General features: G+C 56.7%; 3 protein-coding genes and 1 pseudogene across 9 annotated transcripts in view; all 4 read left to right on the top strand.

The window, feature by feature from the left end:
- The window catches only part of ARHGAP39 (Rho GTPase activating protein 39), a 55,667-nt gene extending 41,067 nt beyond the window's left edge, over positions 1–14,600 (top strand). For 2 of the 4 annotated variants that reach the window (XM_065902920.1, XM_065902923.1), the window contains exons 8-13: positions 8,055–8,147; positions 11,077–11,150; positions 11,505–11,704; positions 12,300–12,391; positions 12,795–12,964; positions 13,040–14,599. In XM_065902920.1, coding sequence (XP_065758992.1) covers positions 8,055–8,147; positions 11,077–11,150; positions 11,505–11,704; positions 12,300–12,391; positions 12,795–12,964; positions 13,040–13,234 — 824 coding nt within the window. In that variant the 3' untranslated portion in view covers positions 13,235–14,599. Of the gene's footprint in view, positions 1–8,054; positions 8,148–11,076; positions 11,151–11,504; positions 11,705–12,299; positions 12,392–12,794; positions 12,965–13,039 lie in introns of all 4 variants that reach the window. The other 2 variants (XM_065902922.1, XM_065902921.1) reach the window with 2 other exon arrangements.
- Positions 241–8,048, top strand: LOC136145185 (nascent polypeptide-associated complex subunit alpha pseudogene; annotated as a pseudogene).
- A 740-nt stretch (positions 14,601–15,340) lies between the features above and the next one.
- On the top strand, positions 15,341–17,876 carry C12H8orf82 (chromosome 12 C8orf82 homolog). The gene is made up of 3 exons (XM_065902934.1): positions 15,341–15,533; positions 16,068–16,116; positions 16,396–17,876. The coding sequence occupies exons 1-3, from the start codon at positions 15,372–15,374 to the stop codon at positions 16,839–16,841; spliced, it is 657 nt and encodes a 218-aa protein (XP_065759006.1). The 5' UTR covers positions 15,341–15,371; the 3' UTR covers positions 16,842–17,876.
- LRRC24 (leucine rich repeat containing 24) lies at positions 17,097–22,007 on the top strand. 4 transcript variants are annotated; one of them, XM_065902926.1, is made up of 5 exons: positions 17,097–17,229; positions 19,294–19,544; positions 19,697–19,975; positions 20,140–20,308; positions 20,977–22,007. In XM_065902926.1, exons 2-5 carry the CDS (start codon positions 19,377–19,379, stop codon positions 21,891–21,893), a joined length of 1,533 nt encoding a protein of 510 aa, XP_065758998.1. In that variant the 5' UTR covers positions 17,097–17,229; positions 19,294–19,376; the 3' UTR covers positions 21,894–22,007. The 4 variants fall into 4 exon arrangements, with proteins under 4 accessions (XP_065758998.1, XP_065759000.1, XP_065758997.1 ...); XM_065902928.1 differs by having other exon boundaries at positions 17,103–17,229; positions 19,267–19,544; XM_065902925.1 differs by lacking the exon at positions 17,097–17,229 and having other exon boundaries at positions 19,212–19,544; positions 20,149–20,308.
- Positions 22,008–22,349: the final 342 nt, after the last annotated feature.

Raw genomic sequence — 22,349 nt, 5'->3', positions numbered from 1 at the left:
CTGTCAGCCAGGCAGTGCATGTCCTGGGCCTGGGCCAGCGGGCCCGTGCAGTGGCTGTCAGCCACCCTGTGCTCCTGAGTGTCCTCCGTGCTGTAGGTGGCTTGGGAGTGGTCACCTGTCCTGGTCTGGCTGGGGCCTTGCCCCTGCCCAGGTGTGGGTGCCGAGGCACGTGCACACCGTGGGGAGGGCTGCAGGCAGTGTGGGTCCTGGGAGGCGCGTGGAGCACAGGGACCGTCCAGCATGCCAGCTGTCCGGAAGCAGATCTCAGAAGCCTTGACATTTTCACTCAGGTGTGCGCCTTTGGAAGCAGGATCCCTGAACACCACAGACAGGTCTCCCCAGGTTGCTCCCGGGGTGAGGCAGGCAGCCTGGGTCTGTCTCTGTCCTCTCAGACCATCCCAGGAGCAGATGGGCCCTCAGTAGCTTCATGGTTCACCTCAGCCTCTTCCAAAGAGGCCTTGAAATGTCCCTGCTGTGAGCTGGAGGTTTGGAAGTGTGTGCCCACTGCTTAGCACACAGCCTGCGGGGCTCCAGCGGTGCTGCTGAGTGACAGGTGAGTGAGCGGTGGACGGAGGCCAGAGACTCCCGGCCAGCCCCTCTCTCGCCGGGGCACTCGTGTCCAACAGGACACTGCCGCTGGCTCCGAGGTCACTGAGCCCCTGTCCTGATGTCTGTGCTATGGGAGCCGGGCGGAATCGAGGCTAAGCCTAGCAGCCATGGCTTCCCAGCCCCGGTGGTCTCTGTCCGCAGACCACACTGGGTCTGTGTGGTTCTGTCAGCTGGGTCCTGTGTCTGGGCTGTGGGGTCTGGTCTTACATCAGTAGCACAGGGTTGCCCTCCCGTCAGAGCCCTGTCTCCAGCTGTGAGAACCACTCCTGGGTGAGCAGCTGCTGCTCGTCACCAGCCCAGAAGAGCATCCTCGAGAGAATGTGGGTGCTGGCTGCTGGTCAGGAAGACAGGCTCCCTCAGCCCAGGGGGACGAGCCTTGTGCCTGGAAGGACATGCAGTCTGTCCCAGGAGCAGTGGTGAGGGCAGAGCTGAGCTGGCTCCCACACTCGGGGACTCACCCCAGCTGCACCCTGCCTTGGCCTCAGAAGCTAAGGTTCATCTGCCAGCATGTGTGTGACATCTGCTGTGTGGTCACGACCTCAAGGGACCAAGGTACCCCGCAGTGAACCCAGGTTCATGTGAGCTCCCTCCCCCTGACTTAACTTCATCTGACGTGGTCACACCTTTGTGCCAACCACCCCCAGGTGACTCACAGCTTGTGCGCCCTGGACCCCCCTGAGCATGCTGTCAGCACAGGCGTCCCAGGGGTTTGGCGACAGCACACTGACTGCAGCTCCTGCAGGAGCGCCCTGAGGGATGCTCAGTGCAAGCGCCTCATGCCTGCAGCAGGTGTTTATCCTCTGGGTAAAGATGGCAGGCTGAACACATGCATTTACTTGCATCCCACCTTGAATTCATGGTAAAAACAGTCAAGGAATCTTTTAAAGACAAAAAAAGAAACCTCACAAGGAAACGTGAAACACTGCAGTCACTATGGAAAATAGAATGGCAATCCCTCAAAAGATTAAAAATAGAATTAGCATAGGACCCCACAATTCCACTTGTGAGTATATACCCCAAATAATTGAAAGCAGAGACGTGAATAGATTTTTGCACACCTGTGTTCATACCACCATGTTCACAACAGCCAAGAGGTAGAAAGCAGCCAGGTATCCATTGATGGATGAACAGATAAAATAGAATGTCATCTGTACATACGGTGGAATATTATTCAGCCTAAATCAGTTCAGTTCAGTTTAGTCGCTCAGTTGTGTCTGACTCTTTGTGACCACATGAACTGCAGCACTCCAGGCCTCCCTGTCCATCACCAACTCCCAGAGTTTACCCAAACTCATGTCCATTGAGTCAGTGATGCCATCCAGCCATCTCATCCTCTGTCATCCCCTTCTCCTCCTGCCTTCAATCTTTCCCAGCATCAGGGTCTTTTCAATTGAGTCAGCTCTTCATATCAGATAGCCAACGTATTGGAGTTTCAGCTTCAGCATCAGTCCTTCCAGTGAACACCCAGGACTGCTCTCCTTTAGGATGGATTGGTTGGATCTCCTTGCAGTGCAAGGGACTCTCAAGAGTCTTATCCAACACCACAGTTCAAAAGCATCAATTCTTCGGCGCTTAGCTTTCTTCACGGTCCAACTCCATACATGACTACTGGAAAAACCATAGCCTTGACTAGACGGACCTTTGTTGGCAAAGTAATGTCTCTGCTTTTAATATGCTGTCTAGGTTGATCATAACTTTCCCTCCAAGGAGTAAGTGTCTTTTAATTTCATGGCTGCAATCACCATCTGCATTGAGTTTGGAACCCAGAAAAATAAAGTCAGCCACTGTTTCCACTGTTTGCCCATCTCTTTGCCATGAAGTGATGGGACCAGATGCTATGATCTTTTCTGAATGTTGAGCTTTAAGCCAACTTTTTCACTCCCCTCTTTCACTTTCATCAAGCGGCTTTATAGTTCCTCTTCACTTTCTGCCATAAGAGTGGTGTCATCTGCATATCTGAGGTTATTGATATTTCTCCCGGCAATCTTGATTCCAGCTTGTGCTTCCTCCAGCCCAGCATTTCTCATAATGTACACTGCATGTAAGTTAAATAAGCAGGGTGACAATATACAGCCTTGATGTACTCCTTTTCCTATTTGGAACCAGTCTGTTGTTCCATGTCCAGTTCTCTTGCTTCCTGACCTGCATACAGGTTTCTCAGGAGGCAGGTCAGGTGGGTATTCGCATCTCTTGAAGAATTTTCCACAGTTTATTGTGATCCACACAGTCCAAGGCTTTGGCATAGTCAATAAAGCAGAAGTAGGTGTTTTTCTGGAACTCTCTTGCTTTTTCCATGATCCAGCGGATGTTGGCAATTTGATCTCTGGTTCCTCTGCCTTTTCTAAAAACCAGCTTGAACATCTGGAAGTTCCCGGTTCACGTATTGCTGAAGCCTGACCGGGAGAATTTGGAGCATTACTTTGCTAGGGTGTGAGATGAGTGCAATTGTGTGGTAGTTTGAGCATTCTTTGGCATTGCCTTTCTTTGGAATTGGAATGAAAACTGACCTTTTCCAGTCCCGTGGCCACTGCTGATTTTTCCAAATTTGCTGGCATATTGAGTGCAGCACTTTCACAGCATCATCTTTTAGGATTTGAAATAGTTCAACTGGAATTCCATCACCTCCACTAGCTTTGTTTGTAGTGATGCTTCCTAAGGCCCACTTGACTTCACATGCCAGGATGTCTGGCTCTAGGTGAGTGATCACACCATTGTGATTATCAGGGTCGTGAAGATCTTTTTTTGTACGGTTCTTCTGTATTCTTGCCACCTCTTCTTTTTTTTTTTCCCAGAGAGCTGGAGAGCTCAGGTTTATTATACCAGCAGGCCCAGAGGAGTTAACATTCCAAGCTCTGAGCCTTGCCACCTCTTCTTAATATCTTCTGCTTCTGTTAGGTCCATACCATTTCTGTCCTTTATTGAGCCCATCTGTGTATGAAATGTTCCCTTGGTATCTCTACTTTTTTTGCAGAGATCTCTAGTTTTTCCCATTCTATTATTTCCCTCTATTTCTTTGCACTGATCACTGAGGAAGGCTTTCTTGTCTGATGAACTACGGACGGAGGTTCGTGACATTGTTCAGGAGGCTGTGATCAACACCATCCCCAAGGAAAAGAAAGGCAAAAAAGCAAAATGGCTGTCTGAGGAGGCCTTACAAATAGCTGTGAAAAGAAGAGAAATGAAAAGCAAAGGAGAAAAGGAAAGGTATACCCATTTGAATGCAGAGTTCCAAAGAATAGCAAGGAGAGATAAGAAAGCCTTCCTCAGCTTAAATAGGGAAGGAAATTCTGGTACAGGTTACAGTATAGATGAACCTTGAAAACATTAGGCTGAGTGAAATAAGCCAGACCCCAAAAGACAAATATTATGTGAATCTACCCATGAGGTCCTTCCCTGCATGTGTTCAGTCACTCAGTCGTGTCTGACTCTTTGCGACCCTGTGGACTGTAGCTCACCAGGCTCCTCTGTCCATGGAATTTTCCAGGCAAGAATCCTGGAGTGGGTTGCCATTTCCTACTCCAGGGGCTGTTCCCAACCCAGAGACCGAATCTGCCTCTCCTGCATTTCAGGCAGATTCTTTACCACTAGCGCCACATGTCCCTGGAGCAGTCAAATTCAGAGAGACAGAACGGGGGTGCCGTGGGTTATAGGGAAGGAGAAATGGAGAGTTGTTTGAGTTGTAGTTTCCACTTGGGGAAGAAGTACTGGAGGTGGGTGGTGGTGATCACACAGTGACACGAATGTGGTTAATAACCTGAACTGTACAATTGAAATTGTTAGAATGGCAAGTTTTATGGTATGTATATATTTTATATACATACATACATACATATATATATATATATATATATATATATATATATAAAATAAAAATACTAAAACCCACCAGGACAAAGACAAGGGAAGAAGAAAAACAATCGTATTTTGGAAGCTGAAAAGCAAATGGACAAGTGGCTGGAAACTCACTTGGCAGACCAAGAAATGTGGATCCCAAGCAGGTGGTTGGGAAGCTGAAAAGTTGAAGCAGTTGGTAAACCCTGAAAAGCTCCGCAGTAGGGGCAAGCATCCTCCAGCAGTGGTATGAAAGTGGGAGTGACCATGGAACGAAAACAGAGGGACTAGCTGAAGGTCTGTTTAAGAAACAAAGCACCTATAACCAAGCAGGCAAAGTTAAAGACTCTGGACCCCAGAGCAGGTGTGTTACTTGCTCAGTCGTGTCTGACTCTTTGGGACCCCATGGACAGTAGCCTGCCAGGCTCCTCTGTCTCTGGGATTCTCCAGGCAAGAATACTAGAATGGGTGGCCATTGCCTTCCCCAGGGGACCTTCCCAACCCAGGGGTCGAACCCAGGTCTCCTCCATTGCAGGAGAGGTTCTCTCTGAACCACCAGAGAAGCCTAGAGCATCTGGACTCAAATCTCAGCCGCTTTTTAAAAATAATCCAGCTCGCTCGCTGGTTCCCTTTCTGCCGCCATCTCGGTTCCGGGTTCCCAGCACAAACTGCTTGGTGAAGCCCCAGAAACCGTCCCTGCTACAGAGCAGGAGTTGCCACAGCCGCAGGCTGAGACAGGGTCTGGAACAGAATCTGATAGTGATGAATCAGTCCCAGAGCTTGAGGAACAGGATTCTACACAGGCAACCACACAACAAGCTCAGCTGGCAGCAGCGCCTGAAATGGATGAAGAACCAGTCAGTAAAGCAAAACAGCCGGAGTGAAAAGAAGGCATGGAAGGCTATGTCCAAACTGGGTCATCGACAGGTTACATGGGCTACTAGAGTCACTATCCGGAAATCTAAGAATATCCTTTTTGTCATCACAAAACCAGATGTGTGCAAGAGCCCAGCTTTAGATAACTACATTGTTTTGGGGGAAGCCAAGATGGAGGATTTATCTCAGCAAGCACAGTTAGCAGCTGCTGAGAAATTCAAACTTAAAGGTGAAGCTATCTCAAACATTCAAGAAAACACACAGACTCCAACTGTACAAGAGGAGAGTGAAAAGGAAGAGGTTGATGAAACAGGTGTGGAAGTTAAGGACATAGAATTCGTCATGTCACAAGCACATGTGTCCAGAGCAAAGGTAGTCCAAGCCCTGAAGAAGGACAGTAATGATACTGTAAATGCTATTATGGAATTAACAATGTAACCATCTGAAAAGAGGACCTTTTTTTGGTGTTTCAAAAGAGTAACTGCTGCTGGGTTTGAAATTTGTACTGTTTCTATCATTCATAAAATTACGGCTTCTTGTTGGATGAAAATAATAATAAAAATAATCCATATGCTGAGCCATGAAGCAAGTCTCAATAAAAGTTAAAGAATATGAGTCAAAGAAAGTGTGTCCTCTAACCACAATGGAATTAAACTGACAATCAGCAGCATAAAGATATCTGGAAAATCCTTGAGTATTTGGAAACTAAACATGATATTGAACAATTCATGAGTCAAATAAAAATGAAAAGAGAATGTAGAAAGTATTTTCAACTGAAAGAAAATAGAAACAAAACATGTTAAAATTAGTGTGATGGAGCTAAAGCAGTTCTTAGAGGGAAACTTACAGCACCTAATGTCTGTACTAGGAAATATCTCAAATCACATAGCTCCTACATTGAGAAACTTCAGAAAAGAGAGAGAGGAAATTATGCCAAAAGTAAGGAGAAGAAATGATGATTAGAGTAGAAATCAATGAAAGAGAAAACAGAAAAAACAACGTGGAAAATCAGTGAAACAAAAACCTGATTACTTGAGAAGGTCAACAAAATTAACAAACCTCCATATGGACTAACCAGGACAAAAAGACACAAATTACCAGTATCAAGAATGAGAGATGATATCACTACAGATTCAACAGATGTTGAAAGGATAATAAGAAGATACTGTGAACAACTTTTATGTCAGTATATTTGACAATTTAGAGGAAATGGACAAATTCTTCTAAGAACACAGACTACCAAAGATCACTCAGTAAGAAATAGATAACCATACAAATCATATATCTACTAAAGAAATTAAATTAGGACTTTAAAACTCTCCCACAAAGAAAATTCCAGGCCCAAATGGCCTCACTAGAGAATTATCAAATGCTTGCTTGTGCAGCAATTCTTTACCAACTCAGAAAACAGAAGTGGAGGGACTGTCTCCCAGTTCTCTCTGTATTAAAATTAGGAACATTACCAAAAATTTTAAAAAAAAAAGCACGGATAGTATCCCTCATGAACATAGTACAAAAACTTAACAGTATTTTTAGCTAATTGAATTCAATAATATAGTAAAAGAATAACGCATCTTGAGTAAGTGGGATTTATCTAAGAAAGGAAAAGTTGGTTTAACATTCTAAAAATCATTGTGATTCGTCATATTAGCAGAATAAAAAAAAAAATCACATGAGCGTATCAATTAGTGGGGAGAAAAGCACTTGACAAAATCCAGCATTCCATTCCTGACAAAAACTCTGAACTGGGAAGAGAAGGCAGCCTCTCCCACCTAGCTACCTGTTTATCTGCCCAAGCCCTGTCAGCAAAGGCAGTGCCACCCCATAGAACTGAGCACGCCTGACCGACAGCTCCTGGTCGCTAGCATCTTCCATGAGAAGGAACCAGAGCTCTTTAGAGAAGCAACTGATTCTAAGGCTGGGGCTGGGAATGTACATATTGTTGTTCGGTTGCTAAGTCGTGTCCGACTCTTTGTGACCCCGTGGACTGCAGCACGCACACCAGGCTTCCCTGCCCTTCACCATCTCCCAGAGTTTGCTCACACTGATGTCCATTGAGGGGAGGAAGTGCTGGAAGGGATGAGGGTTGACACAGGGCTGGCTGTGTTACAGAACATAGCTCCCGGGGCCAAAGCTGGAGCACTGAACAGCAGAATAAAGCATATTGGATTATAACCCAACGTGTAATTAGGTAAATAACGGCTTCCCCATCCAGGGGAATTACAAATAATTTATGTAGGTAAGGGGGTCCACCGTGACAGGAGGGAGCTCCCACCTCAGTGTGGACCGTGTACCCCAACTTCCTTCCGGAGCGTGGGACGGGGGAGGAGGGGCTGTGTCAGCGGTGCCAATGGGAGGCGCCCTGACCGGCCAGAGAGGGGAGCCCGGCCCCGCCTCCTGCTCAGTGCCCCCTCAGCCATGCAGGAACCCCACGGCTGGCCTGGGGCCTCCTCAGGGTTCTCCCCACCCCTTCCGTCCTGTCGGCCAGAGGGTCGGGAACTGACCACAGCCCCTCCCTACTGCCCGCGGGCATCTTGCTGGCGCCTCCCCAGCCACATGGCCAGGACAGGCCTCACACCCACCCCTGTCCCGGAAGCGTGAGCAGGACACTCGCCTCCACCCCTCGAGGAGCCCCGCAGGCTGGGCCGCCACCCCAGCCGCCGGGGTCAGCCCGCGTGGGGCCGTGCGGGCTCGTGCTCCTCCGTGTTCTGTGGCCTCACCCTCTGTTTGCTCCCCAGTGACCCAGCACATGCAAGCGCTCCTGGGAAGGAACACTAAGAAGAAGTCCAAGTTGAGAAAGAAACCCAAGCCTTATGTTGAGGAGCCGGATGGTAGGGCCTCTCCCGCAGCCCCGGGCGCTGCGCTGCACAGCTCTGCTCTCCGGCTCGGCCGCCTGGCCCCCTCTCTCTAACCACTTCTGGGCTGGGGCGCGGGGGTCACTAACTGCCAGGCCTCCTCCAGAGGGGGCTGAAGCCTGCTTGTCGACAGGGCTTCCTGGGAGAGGCCGCGCGCCCTGTCCCGGCCTCCGGGGTGCTCAGTACACTCTCCGGTGTGCATGCTGGGCGCGCAGTGCGGAGGGGACTGCTGGAGGCGGCCCCTGGTGCGGGAGTGCCCTGGGGGCCAAGCCGGACCTCAGTTCCCTGGCAGGGCCCCCAGCACACTCAAGGGTTCCCCAGCCTCCCTCCCCCAGCATTCCCATTCCTGTCCTTCTCCTGGGCCCTGGCTCAGGAACCCCACCGCTGCCCAAGCTCCAAGGAAGCCCTGTCAGCCCAGGGCTGTGCCTCCCCGACCAGGAGAGCCAGTGGTCCATTGCTGTGCCGTGAACTGCCCCTCTTGGCACCAAGATCCTGGGACCAGCTTCCAGCCCACCTACACCCAGTTACCCACACTTGCCGCACTCTTCTTCCTCTGGGAAGTGCCTTGCTGTCTGCTGCCCATGCCAGGAGATGGGAGGCAGCTGCCCTCTGGGATCCCAGGGCGCCCTTGGGCCACTGTCATCGGGGGTAGGAGCAGGAGGGGTTCTGAGTTCCTGCCTGAGCCAGTCCGCAAGAGCAATGCAGCCATGAGCGGGGGCGGGGGTGATCGGAGCCCTGAGTGGGTCGGAGAAGGGAGCCAGACCCTTGGGACCCCGCAGAGCATGTGCCAAGAGGCAGCAGGTTCTGACCACACTTGGTGGCCTTTGAGGTTCATGGCCTGGGCTCTGGCACAGCAGCAAGGCCCTGGGAGAACTGCTTTGTCAGCCTCTGGATGCGGGGCTCAGAGCAGAGTCCCCCATGCTTCCAGAGGGTTCTCTGGCCTGGACACTGGATGCGGGGCTCAGAGCAGGGTCCCCCACACCGCCAGAGGGTTCCCTGGGCTCAGAGCAGGGTCCCTCACACCGCCAGAGGGTTCCCTGGGCTCAGAGCAGGGTCCCCCACACTGCCAGAGGGTTCCCTAGGCTGGATGCTGGGCACTCAGCAAACACCCCATAGTCCTGGCCCAGGAGGATGTGCCCTGGGACTCCAGCAGTGGTGGCTCTCAGCTGAGTCCTCACTGTGCCAGATTCTGAGGTTGGCCCTTAATAGGCACCCGTCCCCGTCCTATGGGTAGAGAATCAGGCTGGAAAAGGCTGCACCACCACCACCATGTGAGAGGTGCAGGAAGCCCCCATGAGACCCTATGGCAGAAGGTCAGGGCAAGCCTGCCCATGGGCCCCAAGCCCAGGGACAGAAGCAGTCGCCCAAGGGAGTGGGGGGGCTTGCACCCAGGACGGGGAAGGGAGCTGCCTGCTGCCAAGTGCTCCCAGTGCTCAGGGTGCAGCCCAGGTTCCTTTTGCTTAAGCACCATCTCCTCTCCCTGAGCCCAGATCTTGCCCACGTGGGCCACATGGGCCATGGGTAGGAGGTTCCCCAGGGCTGTGTCCCAAGTGGGCTAATGGGAGGCAGCAGCTAGGATCTCTGCCAGGGGTCTGTGAGTCCCCAGGGACCTAAAACAGATTCTTCAGGGTTTAAACATCTAGAAGAAACATTTTTCATTTTGTTTCCTCTAAAATAGACCACCGTCACCAGTTATGACAGCTGTTCTGTGATAACTAGAAATGAAAAGGTTTTCATGGATGAGACATGTTTGTGTTCTTCACACTGAGGTTCAAGGAGCCCCATGTCCTCCGACATCTCAAGAAACTGCTCCCTTTGAAAAAGACTCTGTGTTTGGATTTGAGGTTTGGGTCCAGAGCCCCCTAGGCAGGTGGCACTCAGCAGAGGCAGAGTCTTACAGGGAAGGGGCCTGACCTGAGCCTGGAGGCACATGGTCCAGCCCCTCTGTCCGTGGCCCAGGACAGCCCAGCCCAGGTGGCTCCACTGTCCTGTTGCTCCTTCCCTTGCCTGCCTAGGCCAGGAAGGATGTGCCCACATTTCAGACCGTCCCTGGACTAGGTCTCCTCCTAGCCCCTCTCCCCTCAAATCTGGAAAGACCCCTGGCCAAGGTGCTTGAAGCCTTGCTCTGCCGCCCTCCTTGACCACCAGCTAGGCAAGGGCTTCTTCTGCCAGGGATGGGGTGTTAGAAAGCCTCCCTCCTTGCGATAAAAGACCCGTCCTCCCATCACCTTCAGCCCTCAGGCAGAGTCCTGAGTGGTTCTTCCCCAGCATTACCCTCCCAGTGAAACCCAGGTTTAGGACTTGGGGCATCCGCTCCACACTATCCCCCTCCCACATGGGCCAGGCCCTGCGCCTCCCTCTCCCTGACTCCCGCCCAGGCAGCCTTCAGCCACATGGGCATGGGATCCTACGGGCTAAGGCCTCTGCCTGGGCTGCCCAGGGCCTCCCGCTGGAATCAAGGCTACAAGAAGGCCTGCAGTCCAGCCAACCCAGAGCTCCGTCCTGTGTGGCCCTGGGCAGTGGGTGCCGAGTGCCCGCAGGCCTGCTGCACACAGAAATCCCCCTTCTCGGGGGCTCCCCAGGCCCTGCCCTATCTGGCCTGCCACTTCTCCGGGGAAACACCGCACCCCAGACTGCCCTTACTTGCTAGGGGGAGGGTTGGGTGGGTTGGCAAAGGGCTTCCTTCTGTAGTCTGGCTCCTCCGGAGGGGAGGGTGGTGGCTCCTTCCCTTCCACATAGGTTTACTTCAAAGCACAGCCCAGGAGAGTAAGGCCCTGGGTGCCCACGTTCTTGCAAGAGCCACCTTTCCTCGCCCCTCTTGCTGCTTACTCTCTTAGTCACTGGTTGGCCTGCAGCCCCTGCTCTTACATGTCCACACCAAGCCAAGTGTACCATTCTTTTCTAGGGGTGGCAATAAGCACATATGCCAAGTACTGTTACCACAAGCTGCAGAAGGCAGCCCTGACCGGGGCCAAGAAGGTATGAACTCCCTGCACTGCCGGGCAGAGGTGGGTGGGCACCCTGTGCTCGTGAGGCCCAGACAGAGTCCAGCGGGAGGTGGGGCTGCAGACTTGGGAAGGGGGCAGGTGGTGAAATGAATGGCTCACAGGGCATAGGGCACCACTTGGAGCTTCTGGTGCTGTAGGTGGCCCAGAAGGAAGCCGCCATGTTGACTTGGGGGCCAGGAAGTTGGGGTACTCTGGCTCTGGCTAGGCAGAGGCCTGGGGCTCACAGGAGAGGCGGGTGAACCGGGGTAGGCCTTGCTGGGGTGTCAGGGGACGGAGGGCTGGGTGCTTGGCCACACTGGCACAGAGCGCTGGGCTGCCTTTGCAGGGGTTGAAGAAGCCCAACGTGGAGGAGATCCGACATGCCAAGAACGCAGTCTTCAGCCCGTCCATGTTTGGCAGCGCGCTGCAGGAGGTCATGAGCATGCAGAAGGAGCGCTACCCTGATCGGCAGCTGCCCTGGGTGCAGACCCGGCTGTCAGAGGAGGTGCTCGCACTCAACGGAGACCAGACGGAAGGCATCTTCAGGTGCCCTGCAACCTGGGCCCTGGGTGTGGGAGCCTTGGGTGTCTCCACCAGTCTTGGGCAGTCAGGGCCACTGGGCACTGGGTCCCTGCTTCAAAGGAGCACTTCCGAGAGGCCAGCATGCTGGAGAGAGGCACCTTGGAGCAAATGGAGAGGCTGGGCACAGGACTGCTCCCCCTGAGCTGCATCATGCCCGAACGCAGGCCGGGGAGCTGGTCTGGGGCAGTGAGCCTGCAGAAAGTGGCCCCAGCGGGCACGTGGACGACAGCAGGGCCTGGAGAGATGCAGCAGCTCTCAGCGAGGGGCCTCACCTGCGCGTGGGGGTGACACCTGCCCCAGGGGGCGGCGCATGGCCAGTCACCTGCCGTCATGGCTCACCTGCCCAGGATGGGTGGGGAGACTAGCCTGTGGGGTTGGGCCTCAGGGGTCATTCCGAGAAAGGGATCTGCATGGGGGTAGTCAGCAGCAGGATGAGGGCCTGGGGCAGGGGACCCCAGCCACACCTCCCCTCCGGTCATTCGGGCAGAGAGGGCTCAGGAAGCCCTGACCTGGAGCAAGCCCAGCTCCTCCTCCCTGAGACCTGCCATGTGCTCGGCAGAGTACCTGGGGACATCGATGAAGTGAATGCCCTGAAGCTACAAGTGGACCAGTGGAAGGTGCCTACAGGCCTGGAGGACCCCCACGTCCCAGGTGAGCCCCCAGCCCCCTCAGCAGCAGGAGCAGCTGGAATGGTTCAGCCTTTCCCATGGAGAAGGGGCAGCCCTCTGATCCATTTCCAGGGCAGAGATCCGCTGCCGTTGGTCAGTCTCCGTGGCTCACAGTGGCTGCACAGCCCTCTTGATAAGTCCTCTCTAGAACATTTGCATGTCCTTCAGGACAGTGTCCCCACGCTCGGGGTCAGTCCTGGCAGTCAGGACCAGGAGCCCACTGGCTTCCGGCCAGGCAGCCCACACCTCTGTGTGGACACCTCCAGTCTGGTCCTGCCCCCTCGGCGCCAACACACACCAACCACCCCCCACGGCCCCGTTCACCCCTTGCTGCTGCTGGTCCCCGACGGCACCACACGGTTGAACACCCCGCACTGCGTTCCCAGCGTCGCTGCTGAAGCTGTGGTACCGGGAGCTGGAGGAGCCCCTGATCCCGCACGAGTTCTATGAGCAGTGCATCGCGCACTACGAGAGCCCGGAGGCCGCCGTGGCCGTGGTGCACGCGCTGCCCCGCATCAACCGCCTGGTGCTGTGCTACCTCATCCGCTTCCTCCAGGTAGGTGGTGGCACCCCGCCCCTCCGCCCCGCCCCCTCTGTGCCCGGCTCGGGCCCACCAGCCGCTCCCCCGCAGGTGTTCGTGCAGCCTGCCAATGTGGCCATCACCAAGATGGACGTCAGCAACCTGGCCATGGTGATGGCGCCCAACTGCCTGCGCTGCCGCTCAGATGACCCACGGGTCATCTTTGAGAACACTCGCAAGGAGATGTCCTTCCTGCGCGTGCTCATCCAGCACCTGGACACCAGCTTCATGGAGGGCGTGCTATAGCGCGTGGGCACCGAGGGACCGAGGGTTGGGACAGAGCCTGCCCGGGTGCGCCTGGGCAGGGGGGCACGCGGGGAGGGGGGAGGGGACGCCCCAGACGCGGAGGTAGCATGCCGGCTCCGCCCATGCCCGCCCCAGCCCTGGAACCCCCATCGCCCCTACCTGGGCCCTCGGCCTGAAGGCGCAGCCGGGGCTGAGGGGCGGACGGAAGGGCGCCTCCGCCCCGCCCCCGGCCTCTGGCTGGTTCGTTAGGCGCGGCCCCGCCCATCGCCAGCCGCCGGTCGGCCGCGAGAAAGTGCCTTCTGTTTCCTGGAGCCAAGTGACACTGCCCCTCCCGGCCAGCCCCAGAGCACAAGCCGCCCTCCCTGGGGCAAGCCGTCTCGCTGGGGTGCTGCGCTCAGCCTGGTCCCGGCCCGGGCCCAGCCCGGCTACCCCTCCCTTCCTCTGCCCTCCCTCTGACCTGGGGGTCTCCTGGTCTGCGACTTTCACCCTCCCCAATTTCTCTCTCCCCTGCACCCTACCCCCCGCCTCCCGTGGCTTCAGCGTGGTGACTGCACAGGAATTTGGGGTCTCCAGGGCTCTGGGCTGTCCACCACCAGAGCAGAGTGCGGCCGGTCCAGGGCCCAGTAGGCTCTCTGGGCGGGAAGGAGCCTCCAAGCCAAAGTCCTCCGGGGTGGGGGGCAGGGTTGGGCAGGCATTCTTGGGGCAGGGTGGGGGAGGGGCGAGAATATTTTTTCTTCGTGTAACTATAAATTCAGAATCTATCCCGCATCCCAACCCGCCTGTGTATAGAGATATAAATAGAGCGAAAGATACAAGAACTAAATTTGCTAATGACATACTCTTAACCCAAATGCTATTTATTTCTGAGTCGTCCTCCCCCATCCTCTGCAGACAAGTTGCTATCATTCCTTCATTTTCTTCTCCACCTTCTTGGCTTTGACCAAAAAGCGAATCCTGCCCTACCCCCGTCCGAGACCTGCAGCAGATGAGAGGGCAGGAGCCCAGAGCGGGGGACCAGAGGGGAACCAGAGACTGTCTTTCCTCGAGGCCAGAGCGCGTGCCGGCAGGGTGAGGATAGGGAGGCGGAGGTACCTAGACTACATTTTCCATTTTGGAATTTTGAGTTCCAATCGTTGTAAAACCTAATTTACCCCCAGTTTATATATATATATATATATTTTTTAGAGTTGAGTTTTTATTTATTATTAAAAACAAAAAAGCCCAGCCCTGCCGAGGCCCCGTGTCCCCCTGGGAGAAGGTCCTCGGTCCGGTGGTCTCGAGGCTTGGGTACCGGCAGCCCGGCCAAAGACTCGCTCTGACGCATGGACTCGAGAGATGAAAACACTTTGTGTGAATAAAGTACGTGTGGACACTTGTGAGTCTGTCGCCTCCCCTTCCTTCCAGTGACAGAGAGGGAGCTATCAGCAGCCAGTCGGTTGCCGGTGTGGGCACCCGGGTGGACGTAAGGTCAAGGGACAATAGGGGGAGCAGGGAGGGGTTCGGGGAGGAGAGGAAGTTACCTCCTGGGGATGGGGCGAGGCACCTGAGATACTCCACTTGAGCCCATAAGCTCTGCTTGATTGCCTGAGGGTGGGGTGGGGACCGCAGGCGGGGTTCTGACCCATCTTACGGCCCAAGCTGGCATAGGCTTTCTGGGCGGTGTTTATTCACCACCTGTCTTCAGCAGCGACCCTCACATGCAGGCTGCCTAGCCAGGCCGGCTTCCTGAGGGTGGGGGTACACCGCACGTACCTGGCTCACGTGAGGACAGCCAGTCTCTGCGGGCGGAGGGACAGGGCCTGCATGCCCAGCCAAATCCAGGCCCAGCCGATGTCCCTGTTCCCGAAACCGACCGCACCTGCGTCTCACACTAGAAGCCCAACGTCGGGCGATCCCGCCCGCCACCCTTTTCCCCAGCCGGAACGCTGGGCGGCGTGCCACAGAGAAGGGAGAGTGTCGGGAACGCCTGGGGTTGGGAGGAGAGAGGAAGGGGAAGGGGTAGGGGTGGGCGTGGGCGTGGGCTGAGCTCCGTGGCCGCCGACGGAACCCAAAGCACCAGGCCATGACCGCCGGGGGACCGGCTTTCCTACAGCACCTGCTCCGCATAACCTCCGGTCGTTTCCGGCGCTGGAGCAGGATGTGGGCGATGAGCGGGGTGCTGCGGCCCTGGGCTCTAACCTTGGCCCGGTCCCCGGGAGCCCGGACCTACGCTGGGGGCGGGGGCGTCTCCTACACGCAGGGCCAGAGCCCAGAACCTCGGACGCGCGAGTACTTTTACTATGTGGATCATCAGGGCCAGGTGGGCGGGGGCGGGGTCTTTACAGTAAGGCAACCCGGCCTCGCGGGTCGCGCTGGAAACACTGGGACGCGCGGCTATGGCCCCAAAGGATTAGGCCCCCAGCGGACAACGTCCCACTCGTGGCTGCGCCCTGCGGGCTTTTCATTCCCCGGTCCTGCGTCCCACGCCGCCGCGCCTGATTTGGAAGCCCTGGCGGTGGCATCCACCATACACACAAGGAAACAACTCAGAGAGCTCTGCGGAGCAAGTGGCACATCTCATTAGAAACTAAAAGGGAGGGGGGGAAGAGGCGCGGGAAGGGCCTGCCAGCTGAGAGAATCTGTGCTTGAGGAAGTAAGGCGGGGGGCGCGGGATAGATGTGGGGAGGTCGGCAGGGCTCCCAGGTTTATCCTTCCACGCGCCTCCCTGCACATGGTGTGCACAGACGAGTAAAGAAAGCGGACATCAGCCCGGGCTCAGGCCCACCAGCGCTTTCTCGCCCTGTGACAGCTCTCTCGGGCTGCTACTCAAGGGTCACGGTCTGCTTCTCTGCAGCTTTTCCTGGACGACTCCAGAATGAAGAACTTCACCACTTGCTTCAAAGGTACTGATACTCCTTCCACCCCCACCTTCCCTCTTCCTTCGGGAATGGCTCTTAAGGGTTCGCGTTGCCCAACCTGCCAGCCGTCCTGCCCGCATTAGGAGGGTGGCCGTACAGTGCCTAAAAGCCCGCTAACTAAAGTGAGGACTAGGCGGCTGTCCGACAGCCAGCGCAAGCCCCTGGTGTGACCCAGGGCGAGCCGCCTGCCTGGGGCAATAGGGTCCGGGGGACTCGGGGTCTGGCGTGCTGAGCAGTCATGCCCTTTCCCCCTCCTCCCCACAGACCCGCAGTTCCTGGTTATGTTTTTCTCCCGCCTGACACCCAACCGCAGCGGGCGCTACGAGGCCTCCTTCCCCTTCCTCTCGCTCTGCGGCAGGGAACGCAACTTCTTACGCTGCGAAGACCGGCCCGTGGTCTTCACGCACCTGCTGGCCGCGGGCCCCGCGCTCCAGCGCCTCTCCTACTGCGGCGGCGGCGAGGCCCTGACTGTGCCCTTCGAGCCTGCGCGCCTGCTACCGCTGGCCACGAACGGGCGTCTCTACCACCCAGCACCGGAGCGCGCGGGCGGTGTGGGCCTGGTGCGATCGGCCCTGGCCTTCGAGCTGAGCGCTTGCTTCGAGTACGCGCCAGGCGCGCCCGAGCTGCCTTCGCACGTGCGCTGGCAGGGCCGCCGTTTCGCACTCACCATGGACCTGGCCCCGCTCCTGCTTGCTGCCCCGCCTCCCTGATCCGCGGACCAGCAGCTGCTGGCACCCGCGGCGCCCCGGGCCGCCTCGGTGCGCACGCGCCACCCGGAGAGCGCGCTGGCCGAGTGCGCGTGCGCGGCGAAGGTGCGCCGCGGCCCCGCCCCGCCGGCGCTGTCCGAGGTGGCGCCGTGGACCGTGTCCGGACGCCGGCAGGGGCGGGGTCTCGGGGGCCCTACTCCCTCCACACACCCCCGGCCTGGGGCGTTTTCGTCGTCTAGTCTGCCGGGCCCTCGCGACGGCGGATCGGGACGGCCGGGAGGGAGGCGCGGGGGCTCCAGTGCGCGAGCCCGAGCGGCGCCCGTCCCTCGCCCGCCGGGTGCTTCTCTGTGGGCCGGGGTTCGGCGGGGGAGCCGCGCCGCGGGAGCGTCAGGTGAGGGGGCGCCCGGCCCAAGGTCAGCGGGCAAGGGGCGGGATCAGGGCCCATCCCGGCTCTGTCTCTGGCGACTACCGAGAGAGGCGTGCGACCTGACGGGGACCACGCCCTGCCCTGGACAGACCGCGCCGGAGGGGATGCAGGGGGCGCCTCGGGAGATCAAGGTTCGGGCCTCGCACTGCGCGGAAGAGCGAAGCGGGGCTTCCTCCATTATGTCTTCACTCAGCCCTCCTCGCACAGATGGGCCCCCTGGAGACTGACAGCTGTTGCCAAATCCAGTATGTTACACCCCACCTCCTACCCAGTCAGATTAGGAGGGTTTCCGCTCGGTTAAAGTATTTCTGACCTCTTCCTACTTGAGTCGTCAACCATGCCCAGGCCAGCTCTTCCACACGTATCAACATCTAGGGGGTGTCCACGTGAGCAGCAGTCCTCTTAAGTCCTTAAGAGGAGGCCAAGAATCTTCTCTGAGAGGCCCTGCCGCTGAAAGCTGGGTGGGCACCCTAGGCCAGCCCTTTTGCTGAGGGAAGTGGGTCCCAGGGGTTGAGAATGCCCCCCAACTTCTTGGGGTTCACACACATTCTGAGACATCTGGAAATTGCCTCTGCCTAGACCAAAGCAATTACATTAAAACTTTCACTGTGCCTGCTTCTCCTCAGTAATTTTAAATAACCATGTGAGTTAAATTTAGAGCAAGATTTAAATAAACACCACGGCCACTTGGTAACTTTCCACATGACACACTCTTCCTAGTAGGAGACCTGGTGAACAGGCAGGTGTTCAGAGCAGAGACCATTTGAAGTGGAGGCTAGCTGATGGCACACCTCAGCCCCACCATCCAACTGGACTCATTGTGCCTTGAACTAGACTCAGGTCTTCTCTTTCTAGGATCACAGCTGCATGTGTATAACCCCCAAAACAAAACACTACACACTCCTTCAAAGTCCAGGAGGTCACTGAGCACAGAACCTACTTGGCAAACTACCCTAGAAACTCAGTTGGTGACCCAAGGTTCTTTCTTTTTTTTTTTTTTTTTTTTTTTTTTTTTTTTTTTTTTTTTTTTTTTTTTTTTTTTTTTTTTTTTTTTCCAAGGTTCTTTCTTTCACAGCCCAGTCAGCCCAAGGACCCACCTACCCCCAAAGATGGATGCATCTTTCTAGGAGTCAGCATGGAGAACATAGGCCCCACAGCTGAACTGGCTTTCCTATTTGTCTCATCCAATACCCTGGCAAGTTCCCTGAGAAAAAGCTCTAATTATAGCTAAGCTGTTCTACTCACTCCCACCCCAAGTAGGGCAGGGCCAGAGGCTGGACAAAAGTATGCCTCCATTTTCCTGTGGCTGGTGCCCCCCGAGACCAGTTGTGCCCATGTCCTTGTCACAGCAGGAAAATCTGAGTGTAGGGGCCACAGCATGAGTTCTAGGGATAAAAATGACGAGAATAAATTCTGGGTCAAAATTAGGTAACGACAAGGACAAACACTAGCAGCAGGGAGACTTGTGCCCTGTCCTGAGGTTAAACAAAGGACCCCTGGTCTGGGCTGTGTTTCTTGAGGTCTCATGCCAGTGCTCAAGAGTGAGTTCATGCAGACCAGGGGCTGTGTCTGCTCAGAGCCTATTCTTTCCCTTCTAGTCCATGCTTTGGTGACTGACCCTGAACTTTACCCACATGTTCCCAAGCCCATACCAGCCAAGATCCAAGGAGTGACTGGATGTCGAGTTGTAGAGGGCACTTCAGTCCATGTGTCCACGTGCATGAGCAGGAAACTCTTCAGTCCCAGGCAGATGGGGGATGGGAGAGAAAAGTGTTGGGGTGGCATAGGCTTCTCTCCTGTGGCCTACGTGGCAAGACTCTGAAGACAAAAATTCTAAATTGAAACCTGATGCTCCAGATCTTTGACTTTTTTTTTTTAAGCTTTTTATAAAGGAAGGCAATGAAATTTTAATTTACCAGTTTCTTAAACCGATTTCAAGCTTCAAAATGCAGACACGGTGTGTGCCTCCATTCATGCTTTTCGCTGGCTCTCAAATGTTAGGGACAGGCCTGCCAACCTGTGTTTCAGGAGTTGCATCCCATCGGGGCCGGACTGTAGGGAGGCTGCTGAAAAGGCTGCAGGTTCGTGGCCTGCGGCCGGTTCCGCGGGAGATGGCCCCAGGGGCGCCTGCACTGCTGCTACTGTCGCTGCTGTCACTGCCGGGTCTCTCGCCTCGCGCTGCCGGCTGCCCCGCCGCCTGCCGCTGCTACAGCGCCACGGTGGAGTGCGGTGCTCTGCGGCTGCGCGTGGTCCCGCCTGGAATCCCACCCGGGACACAGGTGGGCACCGCGTGGGGCGGCCGGGCTGCGGACAAGGGGTGCCAGCGAAACGGAGGGACGGGTGTGTGAGCCTCCCCGTGGGTGAATGGGGAGCCCTAGGGAAAAGAAAGACCCCTTCAGTGGGGTAAGCGCCGTCTCTCCCTCCGACACAGACGCTGTTCCTGCAGGACAATAGCATCGCGCGCCTGGAGCCGGGCATCCTGGCGCCCCTCGCCTCCCTGCGCCATCTCTACCTGCACAACAACAGCCTACACGCCCTAGAGTCGGGCGCCTTCCGCGCGCAGTCGCGCCTGCTGGAACTGGCGCTCACTGGCAACCGGCTGCGCGGCTTGCGCGTCGGCGCTTTCGCCGGCCTGGCCCAACTGCGCGTGCTCTACCTAGCTGGCAACCAGCTGGTACAGCTGCTGGATTTCACCTTCCTACACTTGCAGGTGAGGTGGGAGGAGTGTGCAAGAAGAGCAGAGGTCCTCCTAAACTGCCACCTGCCCTACTGGGCTGGAGTAGTGAAGGGGAGAAAAGGCAGCCCAGGCTAGTCTGGTAAGAAGGGGACCTGTCCCCCAGGGCCCCTTTCTCTGATGATCTGTCCCTGCTTCAGCGACTGCAGGAGCTGCACCTGCAGGAAAACAGCATTGAGCTGCTGGAGGACCAGGCCCTGGCTGGGCTCTCCTCACTGGCACTGCTGGACCTCAGCAGGAACCAGCTGGGCACCATCAGCCGGGAGGCCCTGCAGCCACTGGCCAGCCTGCAGGTCCTGCGCCTCACAGGTAGCTCTCTGGGGGCAAGGGGCTCTCATGCAAAGGTAGCTTCCTTGGCCACAGTGGTGGCAGTAGGGAGCCAGCCAGCTGGAGAGGGCTCCAGTGGCAGCTCTAAGGGGCGGGCAGCACTACCTACCCACAGCCATGATAGCTGCTAGGAACAAGGGAAGGGTCATAGTTGCCTAAGGGAGACAGAACATGTATAAGGCCATGAACAAACCAGACAGAGCTAAGCAGCCTCCACATTTTTGAGCCAGGAGAGGACCTGCACGAAAAAAAACGGAAACATGACCAGTACTGGGGACATTCCCTCCAGACAGCGCCTGACGACAAAGCTGGCAGGATGTGCAAGGTCTTAGTGCTGGTGGGATGTCTATGTGGACACAGAGGTTCCCCTCAAATAGCAAAACTTGTGGCAGGGAGAGACGCCAGGAACAGGAGCTTTCTCAGAGACTGGTGAAGTGAATTGGACATGCATCACAGAACGGAGTTTGGGTTGTATGTGGGGGGTGGGTGAATGCTGCCCACTCTAAGGAGCCCCGTCAGAGAGAAGTGGCAGGGGTCCCCCACAGTGTTAGGTAAGAAAGGGGTTCCTGCTCTTGTCAACAACCCCAACCGCACAGGCTGTGTTCCAGAGCCACCCCTGAGCTACATGCCTGCTGCTGCTCTACCCACAGAGAACCCATGGCGCTGTGACTGTGCCCTGCACTGGCTGGGAGCCTGGATCAAGGAAGGAGGCCAGCGACTGCTCAGCTCCAGGGACAAGAAGATCCTATGTGCAGAGCCCCCGCGCCTGGCACTTCAGAGTCTCCTGGAAGTATCTGGAAGTAGCCTCATCTGCATCCCACCGTCTGTGCACGTGGAGCCGCTGGAGGTGACAGCCAACCTGGGTGAAGACCTGCGGGTGGCCTGCCAGGCTTCAGGCTACCCGCAGCCCCTGGTGACCTGGAGAAAGGTGACGTGGCCTCGCGAGGGCGCGCCGCGCGCCGAGGCCCAGCCAGAAGTTGGGTGGCGGGGCCCAGGAGGTCTCGGGGCCTCCGACACCGGCAGCGGCATGCTCTTCCTCACCAACATCACCCTAGCCCACGCCGGAAAGTACGAGTGTGAGGCCTCCAACGCCGGCGGCGCTGCCCGCGTACCCTTCCAACTCTTGGTCAACGTGTCCCGGCAGCAGCAGCTGGCGCCCGCGCTACCCCCGGCCGGCGGCCCAGTCAGTCACGAGCCCCTGCCTGAGGCGGGCAGCATGGCCTTCCGTGCCCTGGGCTTGGCCACACAGACGGCCATCGCGGCTGCCATCGCGCTCCTGGCGCTCACGGCTCTGTTACTGGCGACCATGATCTGCCGCCGGCGGCGCAGGCGTAAGAAGGCTCCGGGGCCTCCCGGCGAGGGAGCGCTCTTCGTCAACGACTACTCCGACGGGCCCTGCACCTTCGCGCAGCTCGAGGAGCTCCGCGACGAGCGTGGCCACGAGATGTTCGTCATTGACCGCTCCAAGCCGCTCTTCGCCGAGGGCCCTGCGGAAGCGGCCGAAGCGCCTGGAGTTGCGCAGGGCCTCCCGCTGCAACCCCCCTCCGCCTACGAGATCCACTGCTGAGGGGTGGGGCGCGGGCTGATGACGTGGGTCCCGCGGATTGGCCGGCCCGACTCACCCAGCACACGCCCCAGCGTGGTCAGTAAAGGGTGGAAGCTGCGCAGTGTAGCGAGCTGTGTATGCGGGTTTAGGGGGCGGGGCGCGGCGCGGGGCGGGACTGGACGGGAGCACCCGCGGACTCCTGCAAATGAAAGTCCTGGGACGTGAACGGAGGGTGCGGGGGATAGGCTCCCAACACCTCACTGAGACCCTCCAGAAATGATCCCCCCACTTCCCAAATTAACCCGACCTCCAGCTCTGCGGGTCTGCCTCTGGTCCCACTGCCTTTTGTAGGCCTGGACCTCTGAGATGTGGGAGAGAGAGGACAGATTGCGGAGATTCCCAAAAAAATGGAGGGGCAGCAAACCAAAGACATGGTCCCCAGTGACCTGGCTGGGGATGACAGAACAGGAGACGAGT

Source organism: Muntiacus reevesi, chromosome 12 (assembly GCF_963930625.1).
Source record: "Muntiacus reevesi chromosome 12, mMunRee1.1, whole genome shotgun sequence".
Lineage (NCBI taxonomy): Eukaryota > Metazoa > Chordata > Mammalia > Artiodactyla > Cervidae > Muntiacus > Muntiacus reevesi.
This window is presented reverse-complemented; position numbering and strand designations above follow the sequence as displayed.

What these genes read in the sequence shown, in the direction of transcription:
- C12H8orf82 (XM_065902934.1), top strand. Translation starts at nt 15,372, where the DNA reads ATGTGGGCGATGAGCGGGGTGCTGCGGCCCTGGGCTCTAACCTTGGCC. An exon ending in ATGTGGATCATCAGGGCCAG is followed by an intron (nt 15,534 to 16,067) that starts GTGGGCGGGGGC and finishes GCTTCTCTGCAG; the next exon opens with CTTTTCCTGGACGACTCCAG. An exon ending in CTTCACCACTTGCTTCAAAG is followed by an intron (nt 16,117 to 16,395) that starts GTACTGATACTC and finishes TCCTCCCCACAG; the next exon opens with ACCCGCAGTTCCTGGTTATG.
- LRRC24 (XM_065902924.1), top strand. Translation starts at nt 19,212, where the DNA reads ATGCAGACACGGTGTGTGCCTCCATTCATGCTTTTCGCTGGCTCTCAA. An exon ending in GAATCCCACCCGGGACACAG is followed by an intron (nt 19,545 to 19,696) that starts GTGGGCACCGCG and finishes CCTCCGACACAG; the next exon opens with ACGCTGTTCCTGCAGGACAA. An exon ending in GCAGGTCCTGCGCCTCACAG is followed by an intron (nt 20,309 to 20,976) that starts GTAGCTCTCTGG and finishes CTCTACCCACAG; the next exon opens with AGAACCCATGGCGCTGTGAC.